At 48.5% G+C, this 24,848-nt stretch overlaps 1 protein-coding gene across 1 annotated transcript in view; it reads right to left on the bottom strand.

The window, feature by feature from the left end:
* The window catches only part of LOC147677660 (uncharacterized), a 160,844-nt gene that overhangs the window by 43,390 nt on the left and 92,606 nt on the right, over positions 1 to 24,848 (bottom strand). The window contains exon 6 of the mRNA XM_086945572.1: positions 310 to 413. Coding sequence (XP_086801698.1) covers positions 310 to 413 — 104 coding nt within the window. The remainder of the gene's footprint in view (positions 1 to 309; positions 414 to 24,848) is intronic.

Raw genomic sequence — 24,848 nt, 5'->3', positions numbered from 1 at the left:
ACTGTTACCCGTTACTCTAAAATGTAGTACCTTGAAATTAAATTGAATGCTTTTGTACTTAGTTTTAATAATACAGTTGCTCTCTCTCTAGTAGTCACATTGATATAGTGGTTTTGATGCAGTTGTGGTGTACTGCTTGCACAATTCAGTGTGGGGTATAGTGGCAAGTGGTGAAGTGAACCATCAGAACCCTAATGCATTTGTCGTTGTCATACAATGTGTTAATGGGATACAAGTATAGAGCATGTTAGCAACCAGAGTAGGTGATCTACACCCCAGTGCATTTCTGGGTCCTTATAATGGACTCACAGTGCTGCTTGAGTGTCCCTCGTAGAAGTGGAAGCGACCTTGCATGCAGACACAGGCCTTCCCGCTGAGCGTTCCAAAAACCAGCCTCCCGGCATGTCCGGCCACTGTAAGAGGGAAGACAGTGAGTTTGGGACGAATGCAGTAGGCATTCAGAGGCAGAGCCACTGTGTATTTTATGTATGTATGTGTGTGTGTCTGTAAATATATATATATGTGTGTATGTGTATATATATATATATATTATGTAGTAATAAGAGTTGCGTAGAGTGGACTAAAGTGTCATAAAGTTGAGTGTCGTAGAGTGGAGTGACGTAAAGTGGCCTAGAGTGAAGTGGCATAGTGACGCAGAGAGAAGTGGCATAGGGTGGACTAGAGTTTCATAGAGGGGAGTGGTGTTGAGAGAAGTGGAGTAGAGGGGCACCGAGTGGAATAAAGAAGCGAATGGTGGAGCGGAGTGGTGTAGAGTGAAGAATAGAGGCATAGAGTGGAGTAGACTAGAGTGGAGTAGAGTGTTGTGGAGTGATGTCGAGTGTGGCAGAGTGACGTTATGTAGAGTGGAGTGGAGCAGAGTGGAATAGCATAGAGAGGAGTAGAGTGTCGAAGACAGTCATGGAGTAGAGGGTGTAGTAGCACACCGCCAATACAGGTAACACATTTTCAATTGAAATGACCATTACATTTGCACAGACATATAGTTTTATACTTTAAAATTACAAACAAAATGTGCCTCGTTAGTGCTTTACTAATTCTGATGTATTCTGAAAAATTTGTAGTTGATTTACAGACATTTAAATGCTGTTGTGTGCTAGAAAAAAATAACTTCATATAGCCTTCGTCCAATATACCCCCAGTACCCAGCATGATTGTCACATAAATCATATCACTTTTAAGTCAGAGAAAGAAAGGTAAACAGCAAGCTCCCTCAGAAGACAGAGCCTGATATTTGATCTCTGTCTTGGAATGCACAGGAAATGTTACAAGATAAGACCAAAATGTAAAGGCCTGTTTACAGAAAGTGAGCACTTGTGGAAAAATACAGTAAATAGGGTATGCTATATGGGAGGAACAAAGACATGCTGGACAGCCTAAATCAAATAAAGCCAGCAAATAGAAAGCAATCACATATAAGTTACAAACAACAAAGCCAATAGTAAGCAACAAGTGGAATGTATTCTCAGAGAAGTTTTCCGAATGTCCCTAAGAAGTCTTTGCAAACCAGACGGCTGCAATGTTTGGTATGCTTCAACCTAAAATGGTACCCCATATATCCACCATCTCCATTTTATTGAGGGACTATCATCGCTCTATCTCCCTGATGAATGATGCAGGCCGGTGGCACCGATTCTTACTGACCTAATCTTAGTGTAAAATTCCCATTGCCCCAATAATTGCTATTCTCTTCCCACCTTCTGCCCTTTACCCTTTCTTTACCTAACTATTATTCTTGCTTCTTACTCCACTATCATCTATCCGTAAGAGCAGGTTTATCAGGACCTGCCAAGATGTGAAGACAAGGGAGGACCATGTCCCTCATCTTCACATATAGAAGTTGGCTGGTGTGTGTCAGTGGCAAAGTATGGGCCAATTGATCATTATTATTTGTCAGGGGATGGGAGGAACTGCCTTTCAGAAGCAGATTAGCCAAAACCTGATGCTGTTGTTCTTCACATGACTTGTTTACTTTTCTTAGAAAGTTCAAAATGCAGCCTCATTATGCTGTGATCTTCACCTGACTGGCTAATACTGTTATTACTTCTTTCTGATTTCCATCAACGTTGGAAAACATTCTTGGCTTTTACATTGGGCTTACCTAATACCTAACAGAAATAACATTTTACATATTAAAACACAACCGTACCAGGCTTTTCTCCCAGTGAACTTGTTATATGCTACAATTATTGAGAACAATGTGTGCTACTTATTCTGAGACAATCTGAAAATGTTACCCACAGGGAACGAAACATGTATCGGCTGTTAGTTTGTGTTTTTTAGCAACTTCAATGGAAAGAAAATTCAATTTGACTCAAAGGACACTCACTCAACGCTTATTAAGTTTTTCAAATTACATCTTTAACAATATGAGATACTGTGTTTTCTGAGTTCCATTACTTGGATTTATAGACATTGCTCTTTGTGGGATATAATCCTTATCTGAAACCTATCAGGTTCCAGATTATATGTTATAGAACTCAGGATTTGTAAATTAAATGCCGTAAGAATCATAAACGGTTAGGAAATATAATCCAAATGTCTAAACCCTATTTTACTTTTACTGAAGTAATGCACCTAGATCCATTCGTCTTGAACACTACTACCACACATATTGACAAGTTCTTTAATGTGTGTTTTGGAAATTCATTAATTCATTAAACTTTTATTCGATTTTTAGGTTTAAAGCATATTATTGAGACCATACGAAAACATGAAAACACTTGTCGCAAGAAATAGATGCCAAGGTAAGGCGATTGAAAGCGCGCTCAAGGCGCCAAGTCTCTCTCAATGAAAGGCTCATCAAGGCTAGTCCATCTTGGTGCATAGATAGAGACAGCAGTGCAAGGAATAAACAACCCCCCCCAACTCCCCCCCAACCCCCTTAACTCCCCCAAAACACCCCCCCACCCCTACCTCCCCCCGTCCAGTGCTCAGATCCATCCCCCACTCCTCCCCCGACCCCACCCACCCCCCCTCGGCAGGCGAATTTCAACCAAGGACCCTTCAAGAGGCCAATTTAGCAGGTGACGTTAATCTCAGAAGGCGGAGATACCTCAGACAAGTGAGTTCCCGAAATTCAGTGACCAGTAGGGAATGAAAAGGCTGCCAAAGGTCATTAAACTACTCGACATCCCCAGCCACCGTGAGCGACAACTTCTCCATTCCCAATACATGCCACAATCTGTGCAACCAACCGGTGATGGAGGGGAGTGTGGTGGTGCGCCAGTGTATGAGGATGTTCTGGACTGCTGAGCCCAGTGCTATAGCAATCCGTCGGCCTCTACGGGATCTCAGGGGATACATCAGCCGATTAGGGTGGCCCAGCAATATGTACGCGGGGAAGCGTGGCAGCTCAATGTCAAAGTGTGTATCAATCTCGTCTATCACCTCCTTCCAATAGGCATGCAACAGTGGAAAATCCCACAGGACATGCGTAAGTGTGCCCACCTGCCCACATGCCCTCCAACAGTTACCATCAATATTACGGTCCATCTCGCGTAGTCTTTCTGGGGTGTAATACCAGTAGGTGGTCACTTTAGTAAATGTTTCGGTGAGTCCCGTATGGTATGCAGAGTGTCGTGCCCGGTACGAGATCTGGTCCCACTCTTTGGGGCTCAACGTCCACCCCAATTCCCGCTCCCACTGCTCCCTGCCCGGGTTGTAAAAGTGAGAGGAAGGAGGTTGCAGAGGTCGGAGATCAATTTCGCGTCGGAGGTGCGGGACAAGAGCCATCTCTCATAAGGAAGAATCCTCCTGTCCGCCATCTCCCGAACTCGCGGGTGCAACGCCCAGTGGCGTACCTGCAGGTATCTCAGTCTCTCCGTCTCAGGCAACGTGTATTCCTGCCGGAAACTCGGAAAGGGAATAACGCCTTCCGAGTCATACATGTGAAACAGTGTCCTGCACCCTGCGGCCCGCCAGTGGGTAAAGGCCCCCGGTTCCATCCCCGGGGTGAAGTCCGGGTTCTCAACCAAAGGTGTAAGCGGTGAGGGGAACGTGGTAAGACCGTGGGCGACACTAGTGGCGTCCCACACACGCAAAGGGACTTGCGTGACGAAGGACGCGTACAAATTGGGGGGGGGGGGGCGGTGGGCCCTGCGCAAGAAGGGCACCGCCTGCAGCGGCCGGCCCGCCACTGCCTGGTCTTGGAAAAGCCAGTGCTTATCCGATTCCCATCTGCTCCACTCCACGAGGTATCGCAATTGTACCGCCTGGAAATACTTGCGCAGGTCCGGTATCCCCAGTCCCCCTGCTTCTGGGGCCAATGTGGAAAGCGCCATCTTCAGTCTAGGTTTGCGGCCCTGCCAGATGAAACGCGCAAGGTCCGCCTGCGTTTGCTGAATCCACCCGATGGGGGTTGGAGCGGCAGAGCCCGGAACAAATAAAGAATTTGTAGCAGGACCGTCAACTTAACCGCGGCTATCCTGCCGAGCCAGGATAGCGTGCCTCTATTCCAACGTCCCAGTTCCTCCCTGATTTTCTTGCCCTAGGCAGTGTAGTTGGCGGTCACCATAGCGGGCAGGGTGGGTGCCAGTAGAATGCCTAGATAAGGCACGAGATGCGACGACCATTGCATGGGGAAGAGGCCCTGTAGTTCGGCTCTTGTGGCTGCAGTCAACGACAAATCCAGGGCCACCGACTTCCCCATGTTCATTTTGAATCCCGCGACCGCTGCAAAGGCATCCAGCTCCGCACGCCGGGAGTGCCCTCTTCGGGTCTTCCAGGGTCAGTATACCGTCGTCCACGTATAGGCTGACAGTGTGGGTGTACCCCCCCATCTTCACCCCTGTCGCACACGGGTTCTGGCGTATCCTCTGGGCAAATGGCTCCATATACAGAGCGAAGAGCAGCGGGGACAGCGGACTCCCCTGCCTGGAGCCCCTCTCTATTGCAAAACTCTGCGACCTGCAGCCGTTCACCCGCACCATTGCCGAAGGAAACTTATAGCAGTTAAATACCAGGGAGCGGAATTTCTCCCCAATTCCCACCTTCGCCAGGACCTGTTCTAAGTAAGGCCAGTGTACCCGGTCGAACGCCTTCTCCGCGTCCACCGCCAACATCATTCTCTCTCCGGGAATCTGGGAGGCCTTCTCAAGGAGGTGTACCACCCTTTTAGTATTGTCCACCGTCTGCCTCCCGGGAACGAATCCCGCCTGGTCTGAGTCCACCAAACCCGGCAAATGGGGTGCCAAACGGGCCGCGAGGATCCGAGTGTACTGCTTGAGATCAACGTTTAGGAGGAAGATCGGTCTGTATGAGCCGCATTGTGTCCGATCTTTCCCCGGCTTGGGGATGACCGTCAAGGTGGCCTGCAAGAGGTCGGGCGGGATGACGCCCGGTTGGGAGAACAAGTTGAAAAGACGGGTGAGGATAGGTGCCAGCGTCGTACAGAATGTCTTATAGAAAAGCGACTTACAGCCATCCGGCCCCAGGGCCTTGCCGTGCTTTAGTTTGGAGATAGCGGCGATCACCTCCTCAAAACGGATGTCCCTTTCCAGGTATTCCGCCTGCGATGAAGCCAGGGAGGGGAGGGTGACCGAATCCAGGTACTCCTCCGCCGCGTGCGCCGACGGAGGGTCGCCCGTGTACAGATCCGCATAAAACTGACGGAAGGCCTCAGCAATTTGGGCATCCTCCGTGACTGCGGTCCCGTCGGAGACTGAGATCTCCTTTACCAGGTGTTGTTGGTGCGCCACTCTGAGCTTGTTCACCAGAAGCCGACCACATCTGTCCGCCCCGTATAATACGCATGTCGCAGATGTAATGCCGCGTACTCCGCCCGGTCCGTATCCAGGGCCGACAGGAGTTTCCTCGCTGCCTTGAGTTGCCTCCAGATTCTGGGAACTCCCGTACGGTGATGCATATGCTCGAGTTCGCAGACCCGTTGTGTAAGTTCGTCCCATTTGTGCTGCCGTTCCTTGTTCTCCGCCGACGAAATGGCTATAAATTCCTCCCTAAGGACTGCCTTCAAGGCTGCCCATTGCATCGCTAAAGAGGTATCGGCGTTATCGTTGTGAACCAGATAGTCATGGATGGTATCAGTAATGTGCTTGACTACCGTTTTTTTGTGTAGCAAGGTGTCCCTGAGGCGCCAGACCCTGCGCGCTGAGGGCATTGGCGGCAAGCTAAAGGTGCCTGTGAAAGGAGCATGGTCCGACAGGGAGAGGACCCCCATCTTGGAGGCCGTAGCCAGGGCACAAACCGGTCCCGTAACCAGGAGGTGGTCCAGTCTTGCATATGTTTTATGTGCATGTGAATAAAAGGAGTAATCCCAATCGGTGGGATGGATGCGCGCCAAAGATCGTGGAGATCCAGGTCCGCCAGTTGGGACCTGCAAGCGGCCGAGAGTTCCCCAGTCTGCGGGAACCGCTGCGCCGATCTATCCAGAGACGAGTCAAAGACCATATTAAGATCCCCCCCATGATGATATGTCTGTCAGGAGTGGCTGTAATATCCACCAAGGCCGAGCTGAAGAACCGCTCCTGGTGCTCGTTGGGGCTGTACACAGACCCAATGGTAAACACAAGACCCCCAAGCTTAATCCGATACGCCAGCAGCCTCCCCTTCTGCTCTGCAAATTTGTGTAGGACCTCCCCTTTGAAGCGCCTCGCCACTAGTATTGCCACCCCCGCTGTCTTGGTAGTGTTAGAAGAAAAAAATTGTGTCGGGAATTTGTGGGAGCTGGAGTTCTGGACTTTTTGGTTCCGTCCAGAGGTGTCAGGGAACAACACCCAAAGACCCCGGAGTTCCACCTGCCTTGGTGCACAAATGAACAGAAACACGGGCTTCTCGATGGTGGCGTCAAAGACCAAAGGTTTATTACTGCAGGGACACAGAAGTCACAGAAACTACGCATGGGCAGTAACTAGGAGCCCGTTCAATTTGTACAAAGAGGGTTGCTCCTTATATACTAAATTTTGGCCTTCAGGCGAATTCTTCACATGTTAGTACATTCCCAAACCTTTGTGTCCTAAACAATAAATATTTGGCGTTGCACAGGAATCGTCGACAATATCTGATGTCAAAACATTACGAACGAGGGGTTCCCACTTTTCCATCATAATCTCATGTCAACTTTTCATTCAAGACCCGGACCGCCTCATCGTAAATTTCGTTACCTCCCCCTAATAAAGGGCCAGAAGGAAAGGATCAGAGCCAGGTGCAGAAGATAGAAAAGCAGGATAAGGGATGTTTGTGGGTTGTAAATGGGCAAAGCTACCGGCTTCGGCCGCCTAATCGTGATCAGGACAATGGACACGAAGACCAGTTTAGCAGGACTGGCCTCGGGCAGAGGAGGCAGCCTTTGTCGAGTCATGCAGCTACAGAGTGATCTGGTTTAAGGTGCACGTGTCATGAAAGAGGTGAATCTCCGGCTAAGGCTGCGTGTCCTTAATCGAAATGAAGTGATCAGAGGTTATTGCGTATGTGAGGGCAAGAAACACAAAATGGCGGCCATGATCTAAGATGGATGCCGTGGGTAGATCAGTAATGTGTTTATAAAAGGAGTGCTCTTGCTCGTAGCGTAGTGAAAACACCAGGATATGCTAAATGGATCATTTGCGGTTCGCCGATACCAATATTATGTATTTCCGACAATATTGAAAACACGGGTTCAAATCGTCACGGAACCTCAGACCCTCCTTTTGCCCTTACATAGGCAATTACTTAATCTATGTCAGAATCTAATTCTATGCTCATCAGGTCAGTGACATGCTGTTGTATCATCATCCTTTCTCGTGCCTTTTCTCCAAACGCAGGTGGTTTTCTAAGACAAGTTGCAGCACAAAGACTACACAGAGCAGGACCACACTGGATAATCAGGCAACATGAGAATAGGAATATTAAGATGACACCAATGACCATTAGAACCTTCCATCCCCACGCTGAGATCAGAGTCCAAAACCACTCCATGAAGGACCAGTCTCCCTTGTCTACGTGTATAGAGTCGGAAATCTTGTGTAGCTTAGAGATCGCCTCATAGACTGTTGGAGCATTATTAGGAATAAAGACACAGCAGCTCGATTGGATCATTCTGCATACCCCACCTCGATCTGTAAGTATAACGTCTAGAACCATACGGTTCTGCAACGTCATGAGTCTATCCGCCTGAAGCTCAGCTGTCAGATTGCTAAGGGCACCAGCAGTTTCGGTAATAGTAGATTCAACTACCCCTGTTAGCTGACGTATGTTTCTACTATTGGCCATAGGCCCCCAGAACGGAAGGAAGCCTTTGAAGAAGTCTCCAGCTTCCTGACCAGCTGTATCTTCCTTGCTGAAGACACCTCTCGCTACTCTGGTCTTGTGGTAGTCAGATGATGCAGTGTATGTTGGAGGCAACAATCGAGCAATATAACATGAACCTGAAAAGTCGACAGGCAACCATGTATAAGCTCTATCTCGACAGATGAAGTAGGTACCCCTAGCAGTAAGAAAGGCAGGGGAAGAGTTAGCCGGAAACACATAAGTCTCTACGCACTCACTCCTCCCTAGCTGAGCTCTCGGATTTCTCCCATTCCCTTGCAAACAGACCTGACCTCGGTGAGGTACGACCCAGATTGGAGTTGAGCTTTTACGCTTGCTTTCTCCTAAACTAAGGCGATACTCTGAAGAATTCCAACTTAAATACACTCGCAATTCGTCTCTAGGGTATGATGGAGTATTATTGACGTCCTTGATCATGTCAATAATTCCCTGGACTAAAGCTTTGTTGGCAGAGTTATATTTAGTAGAACGTGGTGGACGCGGAGGATAGGTTTCAAGGGCATAAGCAAAGATGGTTTGAAGGGCCTGAAATGATCCATTGTAGCTGAAAGGCAAAACCAGATAGGGAATACCTTTATCCATAGTGTGGGGTATCAAGCCACACACCCAGCAGTCTGTAGTGTTAACTACCAGTTGGTGTTGATGCAAGAGCTGTACAAAAGTGTTGTTAATGAATTCTGAGCGTCGGGCTTGCTCATGTTCAGGAAACGAATGAAAAGAGTGTATAGAAGAAACAGTAGAAATAACAGGATCAAGGGGAGGTACTGTAGTGACTGGCACAAAAATCAAATTTATACTGAAAACGATTCCACCCACCAACGTTATCAAAACAATCAAGAATGTAATGGCACATTGCATCAAAAGGCATTTGCTGTGAAGGATTCTGTAAAGTCTGTTTCTGCAAACATAAATCACATTTTCTCGTTGCAGCGCAGGAAGCTCCATCTTCTACAATCCGCTTGCGACCACTGATGATGTGTACGTAGGTGAAAATGCCTCTATCAGCCCTGGGAGTTCCCAGAACCAACAGAAAGATCGACCTTGTGTCAGACCCCCGCAGATTCAACTAGGCACACAGCCACGACCCTACGGCTACCCAGACGGCAAGGCAATTTTAAAACAACAAAATAATAGCAAACTTCCTGGCTGAAGGTAAAAGTTCAAAATTTCAAAATATCACAATGGGCAGTTGCCTGCTTTATTTGTCCATTTTACGGTTTCGTAAATTATATCTTTGCTTCGCAGGTACTGTCTGATCGGTAAATAGCGTTTCACTGGTAGCTGTTGCAGTGTTCAAGTTCGCAGATGACAGAGGTTTTTCTGATGCAGGGGACAAATGTTCAGAGTTCAAAGGAGTCTTTTCCGAAGGAGAGTCAGAGCTTGGAGTGTCAGTGATCAATTTGGCATCGCTGAAAGGGATGAACTTTGGCGTGCTTTCAAATTCGGAGGAACCAATTCCCTTCTTCACCCAGTCGTCGTAAGGAAGTGGCAAAGGTACACGCTTTACGTGGGATGCGTGCACCCAATGCTTGCGACCAGCCACACGAACTGCTGTTCTTGTCACAAGCAGGACCTGGAAGGGGCCGACGAATCTCGGCTGAAGGTTCTTCGTCCTCGCGAAATTCCTGATAACCACAAGATCTCCTGGTTTCAGCTGATGCCCTGGACTCTCCGGAGGCTTTGGTAAAGCATCGAAAACCTGTTGGTGAATAAGACTCAATTTAGCAGTCAAGTCGTAAAGGTAGTCTATCAACATAGGATATTCTAGGGAACAAAACTCCTTAGGCCTCGGCACACCCCAAATATTTGCCGGACGGCCAAACACTATCTCATAAGGGCTAAGCCCCACTCTAGAATGTACAGTTGCTCTCGTTGATAACAAAGCCAAAGGAAGTGCGTCTGGCCAAGCTAAACCTGTGGATGCTTGTATTTTAGCTAGTTTCAGCTTGAGGGTGCCATTGTAACCCTCCACTAAACCAGCAGACTGGGGATGGTTCGCACTGTGGAACTTTTGTTTCAGACCTAGGCCGGCACACACACTCTGCATAACTTTCCCTATAAACTCACTTCCGTTATCTGACCATACAATCCGTGGCATACCGAATCTAGGGAAATATTCTTTGAGAAGAATCTTGGCAGTTGATAGGGCAGTGTTGTCCTTTAGTGGGTATGCTTCGATCCACCTGGAAAAAGCACAGACTACCACCAGGACATATTTCAAATTATTACAGCGGTCCATGTGAATGAAATCTAACTGAATCACTTCAAAGGGGCAGGAAGGAGGAGCGAAGTGACCAGCAGGAGTTGGAGTTCCCTTGCCAGGATTATGCATCAGGCATACCATACAATTTTTCACCACTCTCTCTGCACACTTACTGATCCCATCATTCTTCCAGACCGGAGCCAACATCTTACAGATTCCTTTAGAACTTATATGTGCTACTCCATGTGCCATCGTCACCACTGCAAGCACATACGCATCAGGCAACATCCAACGCTGCTGTTCTGTTAAATCAATCCAACACCCATTCGAATCCAACTTACCCGTACTTTCTTTCCATACACGTTTTTCCTCCTCAGTTGCTTCTTTCTGAATCTCTTTCACACTTTCCATAGTATCCTCACACATTCCAGACTCAGCAATCCATCTTGCAGACGTAGCAACATACATTCTGCTCATCGTGTCTCTAGCTGTCTATTTAGCAGTTTCATCAGCAAAAGCATTCCCGCGACCAACATCATCCGTGATTGCTTTATGAGCACTGCACTTTACAATCGCAACTTCAGTCGGCAAGGTTAGAGATTCCAACAAGTCGTTAACTAGCTGACCATGTTGAATCTTAGTCCCATGGGACGTAATGAAACCTCTTTCTCTCCACAAACGGCCAAAACTATGGGCCACGCCAAATGCGTACTGACTATCTGTAAAGACATTCACTCTCTTTCCCTTAGCTAAAACACACGCTCTTGTTAGAGCTATTAATTCTGCAGCTTGGGCAGAATTCTGACTCACTCTTGCAGTCTCCACAATTGTCTTCAAAGTCGTTACTGCGTAAGCAGCAGTCACATCACCATTCTCCAATTTAAAACATGACCCGTCCACATACAGCGTGCCATCTGGATCTGATAATGGAGTATCCTTTAAGTCAATTCGTCCTTTTGTCTCTTCCTCCGTTTTAAAACAACAATCATGTGGTTCGGAATCACTCGACTCTTGATCAGTCGGCAACAGCGTTGCTGGATTCAATACATTACATCTTTTGATCTGAATATGACTCGCTAGTAATGTCAGCTCATAACCAGATAGTCTCGCACTGGTAAGGTGTTGTGTCTTCGTTCGATTCATGAGTGTATCCACCGCATGAGGAACCATGACCACTAGCATGTTGTTCATCACCAAACCAGCAGATTGTCGAATGGAAGCCGCAGCTGCCGCTGTAGCTCTCAAACAACTAGGCAACGCTCTAGCTACCGGATCTAATGTTGATGAAAAATACGCACAAGGGCGTTGTTTATCACCAAACTTCTGTGTCAAAACACTCAACGCGCAACCTTCTCTCTCATGAACATAGAGCGTGAATGGCTTACTGTAATCAGGTGTACCCAATACAGGAGCTGAACACAATGCTTTTCGTAATTCAGTAAAACTCTCTTGACATTCATCAGACCATGGCACCGGACTCGGAACATTTTTCCCAGTCAAAGCTACCAACGGTTTTGCTAAAAGAGAAAAATTTGGGATCCACTGCCTACAGTAAGAGGTAATACCTAGGAAGGCACGTACTTCTCTCTGTGTGCGTGGAACACTCATCTGCGTAATTGCTTTTATTCTCTCTGGGGTCAACTTCCTTCCCTCCTTTGACAAGAGATGACCTAGGTAGGTCACTTCTTGGCAGCAGTATTGCATTTTCGAAGGTGATACCTTATGATTCAAATTAGACAAATGATGTAATAACGAGATCGTAGCTGCTTTGCAAATTTCCTTGTCATCGGCAGCCACTAGAAGATCATCTACATACTGTACTAGAGCAGAACCTGGAGGAAGGACAAAGGAATCTAACTGGCTTTTTAATGCTTGACTGTAAATAGATGGGCTCTCACAATAGCCTTGTGGAGCGCGTTTGAATCTGAAACTTCGACCTCCTAGACAGAAGCCGAAAATATCTCTGCTTTCCTCGGCTATCGGAATGCTGAAAAAGGCATTCTTCAAGTCGATGACTGAGAACCAAGTGGATGTAGCAGGAATCAATGTTAACAAGGCGGTTATGTCTGGAACCACAGGAAACTGCGGGACCACAATCTTATTAACTTCTCTGAGGTCGATAACAAATCTATATACTGGAGGCTTTGTAGGATCAGTTCGTTTCAGAATCGGTAGTACAGGACTGTTACAGACATTTCCTCTCGTTTCTTCAACCACACCTTTCTTAATCAAATCTTGCACAATCAATAAAAGTGCACGCTCACCTTCACTAGATATTTTGTATTGCGGAATTCTTGGAAATTTTACATTTGCTTTCAAAGTTACTACATAGGGTGGAATTTCTAAAAGGCCTACATCATTAGGACCAGTTGCCCAAAGAGAATCTGGGAGTGAACACAGCTCTGGCGGGAGTGCGTCCATTGACAAGTACATCGGAGAAGTGATATTTTTACCCAGTGTAAGCTGTACTCCTTCCGGAGAACAGTACAATGTCGCATATAGTCGTTTTAACAAGTCTAAACCAAGCAGATTTTCATTACAACCTGTCGTCAAAATCAGAGGTGCTTTCAATTGACACGGTCCCACAGAAATAGACAAAGGACCAGATATAGGGTTGTAAACAGGGGCGCCTGAAAAACCTACAGAAACATTTGTTAAGCCGGACAAAGGTGCGCCAGGGAGTTTCGCATGAATGATAGAACTTTTTGCGGCACCAGTATCCAACAGAAACGGTTCGACTACACCTGATGTTGCTACTGCGACATAAGGCCCACTCTGATCCACTGGAACTGATACTACTCCCTCTCTCTGTCCATGGCTGTCCTAGTACCCATTTTGCTGAAATCCTTCATCCACTTCACAATAGTCTTCAACAAGATATTGTTGAGATCTATTTTGCTGAGTAGACTGTCCATTTTGTTGATCAAAGTGATTGGAAGGACGATCATTCGTTTGTGGAGGCATAGCACCTCGCCCTCGACCTCTAGAATTCTGCACAAAACCACCACGACCTCTCTGAGCTGCTGCTGCATTATTTTGCGCTAAGATCGGACATTCATTTTTATAGTGACCCTCTTTCTTACAGTACGCACATTGGTTCCACTGATATTGAGGTCTCGATGTACTATAATCTGTCCTTTGATACGAACTTTGTTGCGTATTAGTCTGATTCATGCGAGGCGGATACGCCTGTTGCAAAAGAACTTTAGTTTTTAAGTCTTTCGTTTTCTAGTCTGATTTCTCCTTTTCCTCTTTATCCCTATTTTCGTAATACTGTGCAGTTGCAAGTATTTGCGCAGTTGTGGAAACAGCCCACGCACTCTCCGAATCCTTTAATTTATTGCATAATTCAGGTAACAAATTATGCACAAATTTATCGACAAACAGTCTCTGTCCTCCTTCTGTGCTCATGTCCTGACCACTATGATCTACAAAAGTCTCTTCGAACCTCGTGAAAAAATCGGAGACACTTTCGTCTTTCTTCTGCCTGCATGCGGATAACTTGTCCCAATTAACACGCAATGCGGGCATCAGAGTCTTCATTAGATCGATTATCCTACCTGGAAGATTAGCAATTAGGGGTTCAGGTTTTGCACCACCTGTTTGCTGACCATCCGCTGCAGTGATAGCTGCCCAATCACCACCTAAGGCAACTTGATGATCCTCTCTACGAATTTTAGCCCACACTGGTTGCGGAACTACATTGCCAAATAACATGTCGATGTCTGCTAAGTTCATTATACAAGCCTCAACTGTCTGTGTTAATTCCTTATAGTATCCAGCAGGATTCTTACGCGGATCTGGCAAGGCCTGCTTCACTGCTAGCACTTCAGCTCGTTTCCACGGAATGTGTATCCACACTCTTTGGAATTGCGCTGGAGCAGCTACAATACCATTATTATTATCAGCTTGCACAGCTTCGCGCCAAATTGGAGGAACCTCCCTCATTGGATATTGGCGACTTAATTTCATTTTACCTTTCTCTAGATCTCTCGGTGAACGAAGTGATGGGTCATTCCTATAACTTAAAATCAATTCCATCGCTTCTTCTATATTATCACCCACTATCATTCCAGCAGCAAACTCTTTCTGAACCTTAATTAAGTCTTCTAAATTTGATTCAACATCGTCTTCTTCTATCTCCTCACGTAACAACGAGCACATCTCATCAAAGACATACCGTTGTGTTGGTTCCTTCCACTGCATAAATGTTTCTAGCACATCTCTCGTACTATATCTCCTACTCTTCGAAATCCATCTGAGAGCCGTGGAATCTAAAATTCCCCGTTCCTCAGTACTTGGAAGCTGACTACGTCTCTGAACAGAGTCGGAAGTAGGAGTCTTGATTAAGGTTTTATAGAAAGGAGACAGCATACTAGACACAGAATCAGTGATTCTCCGACGAACAGAAAGTGGAGTCAACACACTCGCAGATGTAGAAAACACAGTAGAGGTAGGAACAGATAACGGAACAGTAGGAGTATCGAGGAAAATAGTTTGCGGATTAGTAGATGCGAGCGAGACAGATACAGGTATAGAAGTCGGCAACCCAGGAAGAGGAGGAGCCGTAGGACCATTTACATTGACCACAGGAGGTACGGGAACCTGATTCTGAGGGACAGGAGCAGGAACACCAGGTTGTCCAGCAACCGGCAATTGAACATTTGGCACGAATTGAGCCGTAGCACCTTGTGCATACAGTGGAGGTGACCGTAACAAATAAGACAGCAGAGGATCGTTTTCAGAATCCTCCAGTATCTTAGCTGTTTTCGATGGCAAGGCAGGATAGCACTTGTCAATCGCTAAATTGTGCTCTCTAATGGCCACCTCTATGGCTTTTTCACACTCGTTATCCTGCAGCTGCTTAGTTGCTTGTTCTAGAGTCAACTCTTCTTTCTCTTTCTGTTCTTTCTTTAACCTTTTCATTTCTCTCTGTTTGGATTCTTTTCGCCAGTAACGGAAAGAATCAAACATTGCCGGCCGGGCTTTCTTCCTAAACAATTTCGCTTCTAAATTGTCGAGAATTTCGGGTTCAAAACTACCATGCAGTGGCCAACTAAGGACACCATCTTTCTCAGTGTATCGGATCCATACCTCATTATAAGATATAGGACCCACACCATGTTTACAATACAAGTCATATAGGGGAGTCCCAATCGGAGGAACCAGACATGAGTCCTCCAATCGTGAGTCACTGTTGCAACCAAAACACGACAACATACAGTTTCTCCGTCTTACCATTTTTCAGTCCGGAACACAAAACAAACAAAACACGAAACAGATATGTGCACTTGAACCAAGAACTTAGGCCTACCAAAACGAACTGATGTATCGATACCCAAACTAAACCAAATAGATTATCGTAACCAGAACAACCAGTGATAATCTTACGAGACCAAACCAAACCAAGAACCAAAAAGGATTTTAACAACCCTCACAAAGTAACTAGCTAGCAACCACTAAATACTTAACTGAGGCACTGAAGACGTCACCAAGGAGAAACCCGTCACGTTTCGGGGTACTAAGGACTGCACCTCGGGTCCAAGACAGGGCGACGGTCAAGGCAACGGCCCACTGCAGCCGTCCTGAACGGGAACCCTCGTGGAAGAGAACTTCGGGCCACTTTTGCGATATGCCGGGATCGATGAAGTGGGGCGCCTCCCTCAGGAATCTTCTCACGAAGCTTCTCGAACTCTTCAGGCTTTTGGACCGGTACCGAATGACGTCGCCCCACGTTGGGCGCCAATTGGAGTTCTGGACTTTTTGGTTCCGTCCAGAGGTGTCAGGGAACAACACCCAAAGACCCCGGAGTTCCACCTGCCTTGGTGCACAAATGAACAGAAACACGGGCTTCTCGATGGTGGCGTCAAAGACCAAAGGTTTATTACTGCAGGGACACAGAAGTCACAGAAACTACGCATGGGCAGTAACTAGGAGCCTGTTCAATTTGTACAAAGAGGGTTGCTCCTTATATACTAAATTTTGGCCTTCAGGCGAATTCTTCACATGTTAGTACATTCCCAAACCTTTGTGTCCTAAACAATAAATATTTGGCGTTGCACAGGAATCGTCGACAATATCTGATGTCAAAACATTACGAACGAGGGGTTCCCACTTTTCCATCATAATCTCATGTCAACTTTTCATTCAAGACCCGGACCGCCTCATCGTAAATTTCGTTACCTCCCCCTAATAAAGGGCCAGAAGGAAAGGATCAGAGCCAGGTGCAGAAGATAGAAAAGCAGGATAAGGGATGTTTGTGGGTTGTAAATGGGCAAAGCTACCGGCTTCGGCCGCCTAATCGTGATCAGGACAATGGACACGAAGACCAGTTTAGCAGGACTGGCCTCGGGCAGAGGAGGCAGCCTTTGTCGAGTCATGCAGCTACAGCGTGATCTGGTTTAAGGTGCACGTGTCATGAAAGAGGTGAATCTCCGGCTAAGGCTGCGTGTCCTTAATCGAAATGAAGTGATCAGAGGTTATTGCGTATGTGAGGGCAAGAAACACAAAATGGCGGCCATGATCTAAGATGGATGCCGTGGGTAGATCAGTAATGTGTTTATAAAAGGAGTGCTCTTGCTCGTAGTGTAGTGAAAACACCAGGATATGCTAAATGGATCATTTGCGGTTCGCCGATACCAATATTATGTATTTCCGACAATATTGAAAACACGGGTTCAAATCGTCACGGAACCTCAGAGCGCAGCCTATGGCAGTCGCGGGCCAGCAAGTGGGTCTCCTGCAATAGACCGATATCTGCCTGTGTGCTTTCCAGTTGGGACAGGACTGCTCTTCTCATAACCGGATTGTTCAACCCTTTAACATTAAGGGTCACAACCTTAAGGGTCGTTAAAGACATAGTGACGAATGGGGGCACAAGCAATGGACCTCCGTCCAGGTGGGGCGGAGCAGAGGGAAGCAGCACGTGTGAGCCCAAAGACATAGGAACAAGCGTGTGTACAGGCAATAGATTCCGGCCCAGACGGGGCGGGCAGAAGTATGTAGCATGTGTAAGCCCAGCTAGGACGGTTTAGAATCGCAAAGGGCACTGGACAACCCCCCCCGGCCCCTCTCTTCCACCCCCACCTACGCCCCCCCGTCCCCTCCCTTCCCTGACTCCCCCCAACCAGCCCCCCACAACCAGAACAACGAACCCACCCACATTCAACCCCCTCACCACTCCCACCCCCCAAACCCCCAACAAGCAAAAAATGAAAAAACATCCATCTCAATGCTGCATCAGTTCCTCTGACACCCCCCACCCCCTGCGACAACCCCTCAAACCTCATAGTCCCAGTCCGGTTCCCAGTGGAACAAAGCTGTGGTGAGTTACTGAAGTGGACGTCCAGCCACTACGTCCTCCCTGCCGCCCCCCCTCCCCCCAGTCCCCGGTGCAGCCATAGAAACAATGCAAGAAAGGTGATCTCCCCCGGAGTCAACTTAGGCCTCAACTCAAGCTGTGAGGGCCAATTCTCGTACCGCCTCTTCCATTCCTGCTCTCACTGTGGGTGAGTCTGGTCTGGAGCCCAGCCCTGAGCCCCACCGACGCGGAGCCTGCTGCCAACCATCCATGGTCATTCTCCGCCTTCGAGGCGACTGTGCCCTCTCCTCCGCTGCATCAATGCCCAGTACAGCGCATGTATCTCGGAGAGAGCGAAGCTGATGCAACGTCCCGTTCCAACGAAAAATTATGCGGAATGGGTGCCCCCATGAGTACTGCGTTCCCTTTTCCCTCAGGAAATCCGTGGCCACCTTGAACGCCCTACGTTTACTGAGCGTAATCTCCGAGAGGTCCTGGAACAGGGCCACAGGATAGTCCCAAAGCCGCAGAGGTTCGCGCCTCCGCGCTTCTCGGAGGATACGTTCCTTAAGCGCGTAGTCGGGCAAGAAGGCAAGAATGTCCGGTGGCGGGGCCGAGGGACCCCGAGCCTGGCCCACCCTGTGGGCCCTGGCTTTCCGAATTGGGAAGTCCACTTGTTCTCCCAGGATCTCTCTGAACAACACCTGGAGAAAGCCCGCCACATCCGTGCCCTCTTCCTTGGATGGCACTGCCCGGACCCGTATGTTGTTCCGCCGGGATCTATTCTCAAGGTCCTCATTGTGCGCCTGGAGGTCCAGCTGTTGGTCCTGCAGCCGCAGGACCTCCTGCTGCAGCTGCGCAATTTCCTCATCTCTAGAATGACCGTCAGTCTCCATGGTAGCCACCCCCTCACCAAGGCTGTCCACTTCTCGCCGCACCTCGGGGACCTCCCCTGCCACCTCCTGCTTCAGCGTGTGGAAGTCCTCACGCAGGGAGTTGAAGAGGGTCTCTAAGGAAGATCTGGTGATGGGGACCTCTCCTTCCCCAGCCCCCTGCGAGGCCCTGGACGTGCCCGGGGATGTGGGCCCCTTCTCTCCCTTCTGCTGCCCCCTGCTCAGCATCTCCGGCAGGGTCCGTTCCCCTTTCTTTCCACGTTGCTCTGTCATGTCATCGCACCTCACTGCTGCAGCACCGCCCCCTGCCGCACTGCGGAGGCCGCTCACCTGCACAGCAGCGGGCACCCGGTCGCCGGCCCCTCGGTATTCGCGACCTTGGATCTGTCACGGGGCGTCACTCCTTGCCCCCGGATGCTTGCTGCACAGTTCACCGGGCTCCAGACTCCCCAAACCCCCCAGTCGGGGGGCTCTCCGCCACTTTGCCGAGCCCCACCACTCTCCCTGGGCCGGCCTCTTTACTGTGGGCCTATTCACAAAGCAGGACCTGCGGGATGTCGAAAGTACCTCTGCAGTCCACTGTGCCGCCCCTGATGTGCTCTTGTCCTGGGGCCCGGTCCTTGTCTGGGCTCTCAGCGCCACCCACAGGCCCCTGTCAACACCTCCTCACCTGTGGGGGCCCAGTCACGGGGCACGCCGACCCCGCCGATGCCTCAGCTCCGCCTTAGCCACTTCCAATGGGGAAGGCCACAGGAACGTCCCCAGTGCGGGTAGGCCTCTCCAACTGCCTCAGGAGCGCGTCCACAGCCCCCGATGATCTCCTTCCCAGGAAGGGTGGGGGCGAGGGGCGAGCCCAGTGGCCTCCCGTCCCCCAGTGGCCACACTTCACACCCTCAAAGTCGCTGTCTCACACTAGGGCCCCTCGGTTGCCGATATCCTTAACCCGGCCGGGAGCTTGGCCCGCCTCGTGGCCCTGGACGTCACCCCCAGCTCGCTCCGGCCTCTCCTCACTCTCGAGACCTGAGGGGGGTCTCTGTCACCTCCAAAGCCCACTCCTGCTTGATCCGGGTAGCTGCGGCACTCGCCCGGCGCAGAACGCCGACTTCCGCTCCGCCGCAGGTACAGGCCGCAGCACCGGCCTAGATTAGTTGCCCCGCCGGGGCAGCCACAGCTCCACCTCCGGCCTTAATGAAGCGGGCCGCACCACCTCTGTCGCCCCCGGGGTAGCGCTCCGCCTCTCTTGCTGGGTGTCTGCCTAGCGGGAGCCGATGCTCCGACCCCGACCCCTCCGGCACCTGAAGGGTCGCCCGACAGCTCCGCCCGGCTCCAGGCCCGGACCCAAGTCTGACGTAGCTGCAGGCCGCGGCCCCGGCCTAGAGTAGTGCCAAAGCAGGGCCGGTCACTGCCACACCTCCGGTTGCCGCACAACTCGCGGCTCTGCCACCGTCGGCTCCGAGTGAGGGTCCGAGCAGTCTCCTCGTGGCCCGGCCAGGGAAAGGCCGTAGTCTCCGACCCCACTCTCTCTCCTGCTCCGTCGGGACTCCGCCCCGTTCCGTCCTGCACCAGGCCTTCTCTCGCCTCCGGGGCAACCGGCCACCCTCCGGGCCCCTGCGACAGGCAATTCAACCGAGCGAGAACACGCCGATTACAAGCACCGGGCCGGCCGGGGTCGGAGGAGCTCTTAGGGAACACGTCCTCTCACTCCGCCATCTCGGCCACGCCTCCTTATTCGATTTTTAGAGAAAATCATACAAGTGTACAGTGAAAAATGCATCCATGATAAATGAACAGACTTAAAATAATAAACTGTCTAATCGATGCATAAAACAAATACAAACAACAATCACATTAAAACTCTGTGCATTAAAAGTCTATGCATGAAATTCTAGAAGAAAGTAAAATAATACTAGGGTACATGTAAAACACCGGACAGGGACTTGGAAAACAAAAAAGCACAGTTTGGGAGTGGCCAGGAGCTGGAGATATAAAAAGGTCTGTCTAATATGCCTAAATCCTTGTGCTCCTAGGATAGGTCTTATGCAGGGCTGAGAACTTTGGGCAAAGTAAAACTATATGCATAGAAGTGCAAATGGAGTCATAGTCAAAGGTACGGGGGAGGGGTAAAATCCATTGAGAAAACCAAACACCATCTTGGAATAACAACTGATGAAAAATGGTCAGTCTTGGGAGTTTTAAGAGACGCCAATGATAATTGAACATGTCCAAGACTAATTTAAGCAGTATGTAGCCTCGGAATTACTATTTTGCTAAGGCAGAGTTCACCACTTCGGCAGCCACTCTCTGTGGAAAGGCCTGCTTAACCCAGATTGTTATTTTTTGCAGTGCACCTGGGATAAAGAAAAGGTTCTGGGTGGCCTAATTCGTAGAAAGATTTGTTAATATGAACAAAACAACAAAATTGCAGACATCCACAACAGCTTCGACAACCGACCCAAAGACCAACCCACCCAACCCCCTGCAGGACCCCCACCCCGCCTGAATATCCTCAATGACTGGAAGCCAAACTCCACTGAGGACACCATCCGTCTGATGAACTCTATCCACTCAGGATCCCCCACAGACCCATGCCCTCACCACATCTTCAACAAAGCAGACTCCATCATAGCACCACACCTTCGAGACGTCATCAACTGCTCCCTCAACTCCGCAACCTTCTCGGAAAGCTGGAAACACGCCGAACTAAGCGCCCTTCTGAAAAAACCCACAGCGGACCCCACCGAACTCAAAAACTACCGCCCCATCTCGCTCCTTCCTTTCCCGGCCAAAGTCATCGAGAAAGCGGTCAACAACCAGCTCGCCGCATTCCTCGAAACCAACAAATCCCTCGACTCCTCACAATCCGGCTTCCGAGCCAAGCACAGCACTGAAACCGCCCTCATCGCAGCAACAGACGACATTCGAACTCTACTGGACAATGGAGACACAGTCGCCCTCATCCTCCTCGACCTGTCCGCAGCCTTTGACACGGTCTGTCATAGCACCCTTTTACAACGCCTCAGAAACGTCGGAATCCAAGGAAAAACACTGGAATGGATCACCTCGTTCCTCACCGGAAGAACCCAGAGAGTCCGCCTTCCACCATTCAAGTCCGAGGCCACTGAAGTCATCTGCGGCGTACCACAAGGATCTTCACTCAGCCCCACCCTCTTCAACGTATACATGAGCCCCCTCGCGGTCATCGCACGCCAACACAACCTCAACATCATCTCCTACGCCGACGACACTCAACTGATACTATCACTCACCAGAGACCCTAACACTGCCAAAACCAACCTGCATGAAGGAATGAAAGAAGTAGCCGAATGGATGAAGCACAGCCGTTTGAAACTGAACTCAGACAAAACAGAAGTCCTCATCCTAGGCACCTCCCCCTCCGCCTGGGATGACTCTTGGTGGCCAGAGGCCCTTGGAATAGCACCCATCCCGACGGACCACGCACGGAACCTGGGCGTCATCCTGGATTCCTCACTCTCGATGAACAAACAAGTCAACGCCGTTTCTTCATCTTGCTTCAACATTCTTCGCATGCTCAAAAAAACATTTCGCTGGATCCCCACCGAAACTAGAAAATCACTCACCCACGCTCTGGTCACGAGCCGACTGGACTACGGAAACACCCTCTTCGCCGGTACCACCGCAAAACTCCAGAAAAAACTCCAACGCATCCAGAACGCTTCAGCCAGGCTCATATTAGACATCCCGCGCAAAGAACACATCTCCGGTCACCTGAAAAGCCTCCATTGGCTGCCCGTTAATAAGAGGATTACTTTCCGGCTCCTAACCCACGCACACAAAGCACTCTACAAAATCGGACCCGAATGCCTCAACACACGACTGTCCTTCTACACCCCCCCCGCCAGCTACGATCCTCCAACCAGGCCCTTGCCACTGTACCTCGCATCAACAAAACAACCATGGGAGGTAGATCCTTCTCCTACCTGGCAGCTAAAACCTGGAACTCACTTCCCACTCACCTTCGCCTTACTCAGAACCACCTAGCATTTCAGAAAGCAACTTAAAACGTGGATATTTGACAAGTAAGTCCCCACCCTTCTTCAAGCGCCTTGAGACCCTCTGGGTATGTAGCGCGCTATACAAATTTATTGACTTGACTTGACTTGGAGGATGAGTCTGTCTAGGTAAAGATCCTCTTTACACCAAACAGAGCACCATAGGACCGATGGACAAATAAGAATGAAGTCCAAACCCAGTTCCTCATGGACAATTTCAGCGGGGCACAGTGGCTTACGGTCAGATCTCTCAAAAACCTGTTTTCGATTACCTGGATGAAATCAATTTTAGCATACCCCAGATATCGCACCCAAAAGTGGCCTTATAGACCTTTAAGACAAATTATGGGGGCTTGTGTATTATTTGCCTGGCAAAATCATGCACACCAGAGATGGCTCTTTGCAGAGTTTTTCCCGTTCTTCTTTATCAAAGGGGTCCAGCTAAGGCCAGAGTTCAAAAGAAGACTGGGTAAGAGAGTTCTTCCACCCTGGCTAAAACTTGGCCCTGTGCATGGAGTTGCAGGATTTTGGTTATTTTTGGGCCAGCTCCCATAAAAAGGATTTTTTTAATTAGTGGAGAGATCCAAATTATACATAAAGGTAATAAACAATCTAGAAAACTCTGCATGTTCTAGTTTTGTGCGGGCAATTAAAACTGCATTGCCCACATGGAGAAGGACCGGGATTGATCTTTGGACAACCCTCGTGACATCTGCCTCAATAATAATTTGGATTTCTGCCAGCTGTTTAATGTACATGATGAATAATAGGGAGCAAGAATACACCCCTTTTGAGTTTGAAAAGCTGGGTGCACTCATCGTTGGAACCGGATCTGACCACACCATTAAGACCATCGTGGAGGTCTCTCATGAAAGCCACTAGGGCTTGATCCACCCTCAAAGACCCCAGCTCAGATCACAGCTTCTCCCTATTAACTTTATCAAAGGCTGAGCTGAGGTACATGAAAGCCATGTGAATTCCCCTCCCCCTTCACCTATGTGTACTTTGAGGATACAGGAGACCTTTTCTTGCTTAGGAACATTAGGGATATGGACAAACCACATATTAATGACAACCAATTATGTTTTTATATCTAATCAGATACTGCTTATGGGCTACAATCTTAGCTGATGTCTTTTTTTCGGAGATGGGTTTGTGATGATTGTAATGTATTATGGAATTTATTTTTCGGAACAACAACATTTTGATTGATTATCTTACTAGCTTGTTGTGGTGAGAACGGTTGGAAAATAAACCAAAATTATACTTTTAAAATAAGAGGGCTCTCCAAATTGAAAACAAGATTATGATAATTTTAGTCTGTGGGAAAGGTGGTGAAAGTATCCAGTTGTACTTGAGTTATGGAAATTCACTGGCAAAGATCACGTGGGATTGTCTACTCAGGCTACATTTGATATCTTATGCTGAACAAAGTGAGGGACAGGAGAGTCATCTTAGGTTTTTACAGGGAGCAAAACTATGCTTCTGCTTGTGTGGCTTTATGCGACTTGACCCATGGTTGTATTGCCCTCTACTGAAGACTCTGAAAGCTGAAACCTTTCTTATTTCACCCTTACTGAATGCTTCTTAGCTTAGAGTTGCTCTTTTACCGTAGTGTACGAAGAGATAGCTTGCTCATGCTTACTTTGGAGAATCATCAGATGAAATTTCATACTAATTGTTTTTCCTGGTAGTCTGCATCATCGTCATAGAGCTAGTCATCTGCTTTGTATTATATAGGGTAAATCCCTTCAGGAGATTTCGTCTTATCTTGGTCTTGCTGTACTTTTATATGATTAGTTGAGGTTGGTCTACATTGATTTGTTTCTAAAATTATCATTAACCCTACTAAACTCAGATTAAGTTGTCGAGTGGATTATTGGGTTACAATGAAATTAAGTGTTAAAAAGTGATTGTTTTCTCCTGTTACCTCTCATGTTGCTAGAAAGGTCGCCCCTCTGGAGATAAATGTATGACTGAGCCCAGGATTCAACATCCTCCATAGTGTGTTGTGCTTCCAGTGCCCATCCTGCCTGCCCTGCATTGTCAGCTTGCTGCTCCCGCCCGGCCCTCTTTTGTCCATATGCAGGCCCATATCCCCTCCCTCCTGCCTTTCATGGTCCCTTGGCGTGCCCATG

Source organism: Lissotriton vulgaris, chromosome 12 (genome assembly GCF_964263255.1).
Source record: "Lissotriton vulgaris chromosome 12, aLisVul1.2, whole genome shotgun sequence".
In the NCBI taxonomy this organism is placed as follows: domain Eukaryota; kingdom Metazoa; phylum Chordata; class Amphibia; order Caudata; family Salamandridae; genus Lissotriton; species Lissotriton vulgaris.
This window is presented reverse-complemented; position numbering and strand designations above follow the sequence as displayed.